The sequence below is a fragment of the Otolemur garnettii genome, unplaced genomic scaffold, assembly GCF_000181295.1.
Source record: "Otolemur garnettii isolate 467f Iridium unplaced genomic scaffold, OtoGar3 scaffold00123, whole genome shotgun sequence".
NCBI lineage: Eukaryota > Metazoa > Chordata > Mammalia > Primates > Galagidae > Otolemur > Otolemur garnettii.
Window position 1 is genome coordinate 3,748,311 of NW_003852518.1, and position 7,724 is coordinate 3,756,034.

At 49.9% G+C, this 7,724-nt stretch overlaps 1 protein-coding gene across 11 annotated transcripts in view; it reads left to right on the forward strand.

Moving 5' to 3' along the window:
- Positions 1-7,724, forward strand: part of PKD1L1 (polycystin 1 like 1, transient receptor potential channel interacting) — a 175,459-nt gene that overhangs the window by 82,871 nt on the left and 84,864 nt on the right. For all 11 annotated transcript variants that reach the window (XR_002775242.1, XR_002775243.1, XM_023517881.1 and 8 more), the window contains 2 exons: positions 2,738-2,933; positions 3,719-3,775. Coding sequence is in view for 9 of the 11 variants with exons in the window: in XM_023517881.1 (XP_023373649.1) it covers positions 2,738-2,933; positions 3,719-3,775 (253 nt within the window). In the remaining 2 variants the exon portion in view is untranslated. The remainder of the gene's footprint in view (positions 1-2,737; positions 2,934-3,718; positions 3,776-7,724) is intronic.

The window sequence follows — 7,724 nt, forward strand, 5'->3', positions numbered from 1 at the left end:
ATCGCGGTTACCTCTCGTGTCTCCTACCTGAATCGTGGTTACCTCTCGTGTGTCCTACCTGAATCGCGGTTACCTCTCGTGTGTCCTACCTGAATCACGATTACCTCTCCTGTGTCCTACCTGAATTGTGATTTCCTTGCTCCTCTTTTGCTGCCTCCTTTATCTTAAGTGAATGTTTTCTAGCGCCTCATTTTAATTCCTTTAATGATCTTTAAGTATTTTTTGTAGGTTATTTTCTTAGCTGTTGCACTTGGGCTTACAACATACATCTTAACTAATTAGAAATAGCTACAAATTTATACTGACTTAATTTCAGGAAGACAAAGAAACTGTACTCCTCTACAGATCTATTTTCTCTTTGCTTTTTGTGTGCTATGCATATTACACCTATATATGTTACAGACCCAACAATACAATGTTATAACTATCGTTGGGTATAATCTCATCTTTAAAAGCAATTATAGGAGAAAAGAGAACGTAAATATATTTTCAGAAGTGTTTCAATGTCCTGATCTTCTCATGCAGTATTTTTGTCTGTCTCCTGTCTGCCCGTGGGTTTAAGTTCCCACCTGGTGTCCCTTCCTTGTTTCTACACAGCTCCCCACACTCCACGGCTCCCCACGCTCCACAGCTCCCCACGCTCCACGGCCCCCCCGCGCCCCACGGCTCTCCTGCGCCCCATGGCCCCCCACGCTCCACAGATCCCCACGCTCCACAGATCCCCATGCTCCACAGATCCCCACACTCTACAGCTCCCCATGCTCCATGGCCCCCCACACCCCATGGCTCCCCTGCGCCCCATGGTCCCCCATGCTCCACAGATCCCCACACTCCACAGATCCCCACATTCCACAGCTCCCCACACTGCACAGCTTCCCATGCTCCACGGCCCCCCACACTCCACAGATTCCCACACTCTACAGCTCCCCATGCTCCATGGCCCCCCACACCCCACGGTCCCCCATGCTCCACAGATCCCCACACTCCACAGATCCCCACACTCCACAGATCCCCACACTCTGCAGCTCCCCATGCTCCATGGCCCCCCACACTCCACAGATTCCCACACTCTACAGCTCCCCATGCTCCATGGCCCCCCACACCCCACGGTCCCCCACACTCCACAGATCCCCACACTCCACAGCTCCCCACGCACCACAGCTCCCCATGCTCCACGGCCCCCCACACTCCACAGATCCCCACACTCTACAGCTCCCCATGCTCCATGGCCCCCCACACCTCACGGCCCCCTGTGCTCCACAGCTCCCCACACTCCTTCTTTGTGTTGTTCTTGTTTTATTACTTGCTGTGAAAGAAAGAGAGAAACAGAAAGAAAGAGAGAAACAGAAAAATAGAATTTGTGAACTTAATGATGCACAGCATTCTCTGAGTTGCTGCTCATTTTCCTCTTCCTTTTTTCTTTCTGTTCTTTATAATCTGTGTTGCTCTGTCTTCATGTTAATGGATTCTTTCTTTTCTCAAATCTACTTTTTAACTTCTCTTTTATTCTGTACTTGTTATTTCTATGACTTCTAAATTTGCAGTTTATATCTCTTTACTGATATTCCTCATTTGATTAGTCAGCATTATACCTCCTTTTCATTAAAAAAAAAAAAAACCATGGTTTCCTCGCGCTCTTAGATCGTATTTACAGTAGCTGTTCAAAGTCTTTACTAAGCACAGTTGTGACCCCTCAAAGGCAGTTTCTGGGGCCTGCCTATTTTTCCTGTGTTTAGATGTTTCTTTGGATGCCTCAGACTTTTCATTGAAAACGGGACATTTTAGATAATGTATTGCAGCCTCTGTGGTGTCAGCCTGGCCCCATTTCGTGGGCTTGTTGGTATTATTTTTGTTTGCTTAGTCATTTGTTCATATGTTTTTTGACTCTGCGAGACTAATTTTGTAAAGTGTATTTCCCCCTATTGTGCAATCTGTGGTGTTTCTGCCTAGATTTATTTGTTCATCTTTATCTTTAGCCTGGCTTCCTAGAGTCTGAAGCTGCGCAAATCACTTATTGGTCAAGGGTGTGCTTAAGCATGTGTGTTCAGAGCCTGCAAGGCATTGTCTAATTAATTAATTATTCCTAATTTATATACTTCTTGCAATGACCCTGTATGGAGGGTCATATTCAGGTGAGACTTTTTAATTTACACTTGTGGAAACTGAAGTCCAGTTACTCTGTTAAATGATATGCTCTTGAGGTTAACAGCAAAGAAACCACAGAGCAAGGGCGGGACCTGGTCTTTCCTGCAGGCACAGGGCTCTTTTCCTGGTGTCTGCTGCCTTTTCAAATGCAAATAAGTGAAGTACTTTGTAAATAAGTGAATAAATACCTAGGTACTGAAATCTAAAGCCGTAAACTTGGGAATTGACATGAACCACGTGTACAGCCCAGATGTCCACTCTGGGATGGGTGTGGGCACTAGCTCCCAGCTCTGGTTGTCCAGAGCTCACAGAACTTCACTCGGCTGGTAGCCGTGTGCCCTTGTGCCTGATCCACACTATGCTTCCCCATTTGTCACCTGCTAGGAGTTTTAAAAGAATTTTGGCAACGCACTTTGCCGTGCCTTTTCAGAGTTTCCTCTGCACAGACCTGCTCTCTTTTGTACCATCCTTTTTCTACCCTGAGCCACCCAAGAAGCATATTCCCAACAAGCCCCATTCCACTCTTGGGGGGCAGGGTGAAAAGGTTTGCAGTGTGTTGGAACAATCTTGATAGCTCCTGTGTCTCCTTCAGATATAACTCCAGCCTGAAAAGCCTGATTACACTCCAGTTGATGGGGAATTACATAGAAACCAGGAACTACATCACCATGACCACCAAGATCCTGAGTCGTTTGTCAAAGGAGAACAGAACCGCCTCATGCGGCCAGTGGTCACGGATACAGGATGCCTTGATTTCTTCCGTGTGCAAATTAGCTTTTGCAAATGAGGTACGGTCCAGAGCTGGGCAAGTGCAGTGTCTATTAGCCTGTAGGACAGGTGGTAGGGTCTGTCACCAGCAAGGTGTCACACCTGTGGAACACAGGAGAGGAATGTCACCAGGAAGGCCAGCCAGGTGGGCTCCCACGTGTGGCTGTGGTCTCTCCAGCCTGCTAATACATTCCACCAATGAATGCTGCTGGTTTATAAAAGACAGACTGATACAAGCCAGTTGTCGTTACAGAAAATTTCTGCTAAAGTTTGTGTAAGCAACAATTCTGCAAATCTAATCTGTTTGTATTTTGTTAGCGATGATGTACTAGAGATTTAAGCTCATGACAATGTGCACCTTTTAAAGCAATGACCATACAGTCCAATGTGACCGTCCTTGCTCGTAGCGTTTCTGCAGCTGCTTCTCAGAGGTGTCACCAGACTTCTCCATAAAGAACATGCAATTCCAAGAGACTCCACTTGAAATGTAGTTTCTTCCTTCATCTCTCTGGCCCCTCTGCAAAGCTTCTCTTATCACTGGTCCCTTATATCCTCTTGCCAAGGCTGACCAGGGGCAGGTTGAGGAGAGATGCTGGACTGGAGGGGGAACTGGAGACCAAGGTGTGGCCTCTCTAAAGAAGGTCTCACCTACAGCTTGTCTCCCAGCTGCAAAGCCTGGAATCTGCTCAGCTGCTACATAAGCAAGCTGGAACTTTACCCAAATAAGCTGGCCTTCTCTACTCTCTCTGATTTGCTTGTTTGTTTGTTTACTTATGTTTTCTTTTTTGCTTGTTTTCCTGATCAGGAAGAAATGGCCGATTCTGTTCTTATGTTGAGAAACCTCATAAGCTTCTCTAATAAGGTAAGTGTTGTTCCCTTCTGAGCACTAGATTCTCCTACTGTTTTGCATAATTATGAGGGATATACTGTCCAGAGTTCTTCTCTGATGCTGAGACTGGAAATAGGACTTCCCCCTAAAAATCTCTCTGAATGCCAATTGCCTGTTTCAGATTACGGAGGATGAACTTCCTTTCTTGGCAGGGCAGTTTGGAAACCCAAAGTAGAAATGGTTCAGGACACTCACTGTCCATGCTGTGGACAGTTTTAGTGAAGGGATTCTACTTTATTGTTAATATTAAGACACAGCATTGGGTTCTCCCATCTTTTTTTTTTTTTTTTTTAGAGACAGTTTTATTACATCACCCTCAGTAGAATGCTGTGGTGTCACAGCTCACAGCAACCTCAAACTCTTGGGCTCAAGTGATTCTCTTGCCTCACCCTCCTGACTAGCTGGGACTACAGGCGCCTGCCACAACGCCCAGCTATTTTTGTTGTTGTTGTTGTCATTCTTGTTTAGCAGGTCCAGGCTGGATTTGAACCCACCAGCCCCAGTGCATGTGGCCAGCACCCGAACCAGTGAGCTATGGGCAGGTCTCTGGGTCAGCATCCTAACCAGTGAGCTATGGGCAGGTCTCTGGGTCAGCATCCTAACCAGTGAGCTGTGGGCAGGTCTCGGTAGGCACCCTAACCAGTGAGCTGTGGGCAGGTCTCTGGGTCAGCGTCCTAACAAGTGAACTACGGGCAGGTCTCTGGGTCAGTGTCCTAACCAGTGAGCTGTGGGCAGTTCTTGGTTGGTGCCCTAACCAGTGAGCTATGGGCAGGTCTCTGGGTCAGCATCCTAACCAGTGAGCTGTGGGCAGGTCTCGGTAGGCGCCCTAACCAGTGAGCTGTGGGCAGGTCTCTGGGTCAGCGTCCTAACAAGTGAACTACGGGCAGGTCTCTGGGTCAGTGTCCTAACCAGTGAGCTGTGGGCAGTTCTTGGTTGGTGCCCTAACCAGTGAGGTACGGGCAGGTCTCTGGGTCAGCGTCCTAACCAGTGAGCTATAGGCAGGTCCCTGGGTCAGCATCCTATCCAGTGACCTATGAGCAGGTCTCTGGGCCAGCATCCTAACCAGTGAGCTACGGGCAGGTCTCTGGGTCAGTGTCCTAACCAGTGAGTTATGAGTAGGTCCTTGGGCCAGCATCCTAACCAGTGAGCTATAGGCAGGTCCCTGGGTCAGCATCCTATCCAGTGACATATGAGCAGTTCTCTGGGCCAGCATCCTAACCAGTGAGCTACAGGCAGGTCTCTGGTACCTTTTGTGTTGCTCTTTGAGAGAGGAGAAGGGAGACATCAGAGCCCCTCATCCACCCATTGTCTGCGAATCTAACTACAGCCTTGCCTGCCTCCCACATTTCATGTCCAGGGAAAGAATTTCCCCACTCCTGTATGAGTGGCAGGAACCGCCCCCTGCCATGCTCCACCCCCACATCAGGCAGTGCCCAGCCCAAGTATCTGCAGGCTGTAGTCCTGCTCCCACCGCCTGGCCTTCCCCATCACCATCTCCTTAGTCTGCCCCTCCCTCTACTGCCCTTCTGTCACCCCCTCTGCTAGACGCTCCCCAACCCTCTTCCAGCTGCCACCTCATTTCTAGCTCATCTCTTCTCAGCTAAGCATTTAGAAAGTGATTTCTGAGCCTGCCTTGAGCTATGCTTGCTGTGTCTCTTGCTTTTTTTTCCTTGTATTCAGAGATAAGTCTTGCCATGTCTGCCAGGATGGTTTCAAACTCCTGGGCTCAAGTCTCAAGTGCTCCTCCTACCTCAGCTTCCTGACTAGCTGGGACTCCAGGCAATGCACCATTATACCCAGTTTCTTATACTTTTTTTTAGACAGGCTCTTGTTCTTTTGCTTGGAATAGACTGCACTGGTGTCATCACAACCCACAGCAACCTCAAACTCCTGGGCTTCAGCAATTCTCCTGCCTCAGCCTCTAAAGGAGCTTGGGACTATAGGCACCTGCCACCATGCCCAGCTAGTTTTTGTTTGTTTGTTTGTTTGTTTGTTTGTTTTTTACTTTTAGTAGAAACAGGGTCTCACTCTTGCTCAGGCTGGTCTCAAACTCCTGAGCCCAAGCTATCCTCCTACCTTGGGCTCCCAGAGTTCTGGGATTACAGGCATGAGCCAATGCACCCAGCCTCATGCATTTTTAAACTATGAAAACCAGGCTTTCATCTCCATCTGCACACTGAGACTGCCCCTGCCAGAGTCGCTAGAGACCTGCCTATGGCCAGTCCCCTGGACACCCTCTGCTCCTTCTCTCTCCCTCCCAGAGACGTCTGGACCTGCCTGTGGCCAGTCCCCTGGACATCCTCTGCTCCTCTCTCCCTCCCAGGGATGTCTGGATCTGCCTATGGCCAGTCCCCTGGACACCCTCTGCTCCTTCTCTCTCCCTCCCAGGGATGCCTGGATCTGCCTGTGGCCAATCCCCTGGACACCCTCTGCTCCTTCTCTCTCCCTCCCAGGGATGTCTGTGGGAGGCTCAGTCTCCTTTGGGAGAGTCTCTGCTCTTGGCTTTGTGACACAGTTTCCTGGTTTTGCTGGTGACTGTCAGCTGGTGGTTCTTCCCATCTGTGCTCAGGTGGTCAGCATCTCAGGGTTCTGTCTCGGGCCTCCTAGATTCCCTGTGCACACCTCCTTCCTGGGTGATCTGTTGCAGCCCTTACACCTTAAATGGACGTGATGATGACTCTGGGTTTTCTGTCTTCAACCTGAGCCTCTCTCGTGCACCGGAGTCATCCCCAGGGCTCCCCAGCTGGCGTTTCCTTGGAGTGGTGACTGCTGGCACGCATCCTTCTACCCCGGCTTCCGCTTAGGGCAGGGTAGCACCATCCACCCACAGTCTCACTCATGTCAAAGCCCAGGTGTACCAGGGAGACCTCCATTTCCCTCCTCCACCTACTCAGAACTAAGTCTGATCACTTCTTCCTCAGGAATGTGGCCAGAACTTCCTCCTCTTCCGTCTCTCCTGCCCCCGCTCCAGCCTGAGCACATGTCCCTCCCCTGCAGGCTGGCCGGAGCTCTCACCATGCCCCTTCTCCCCTCCAGACACCATATCACGCATGCTACCACAGCAGAGCAGTTTTAAAGCTGGAGGCAGTGATGCCACTCTCCTGCCAACTCTTCGCCCAGCTTCTCCTTGCCTGTGTGACAAATGCAGATGTCCCCCTGCCTGTGTGCGTCAGTCACTCCTTCCCACCCTCTGTCCTCCCCTCTTGCTCTTCCTCCCTCTTTCCAACCATCCTCCATCCAGACAGACGGGTTTGCTCTTTTCCCTGCTGTGCCCTCCCCGGGGCTTATTCAAGAGCTGAAAACCTTTCACTCTACCCTTAGCTCAACCGCTGCTTGCTCAGGGAAGTCATCCTGGACCCACAGTCTAAAGTCACCCTCTCCTCCTATCACTGGGGTGTCCCCTGCAGTATTGTCACAGTCAGCAACTGTCTCACTTACTTCTTCATGGCTGCTCGTTCCTTGCTGGAACGTAAACTGGGTGACGGCTGGAGCTTCTCATTACTCTTCACCACAGAAATAACCACAGCGGTGACACGTGGCAGGCACCCAGGAGGCAAAGGAATTAATGAATAAGTGATGACCAGGCAGATCGTGTCCTCCCCATCTTGGATGCTTCACTCCAGACACCCCCGTCTGTGGAGGGAGGTTGGGCTCATGACAGGGCTGCCTTCAGGGAAAACACATCTGGTCACATCTGCCATTGACTTTAAAATACTCATTGGCATCCTTGGAGTTTGAGGCTAAAATCCGATTATTCTGCACATAAGGCAAGGATTCCACCAGGCCTTGAGGGTGCACCTTCTTCTCAGCATGTCTCTTTGCATCCTCCACAGAGCCAGCTTCTGTACTGGGTCACTCTGGAAGTTCCTTACATCCCCCCACAGAGCCAGCTTCCATGCTGGGTCACTCTGGAAGTTCCTTA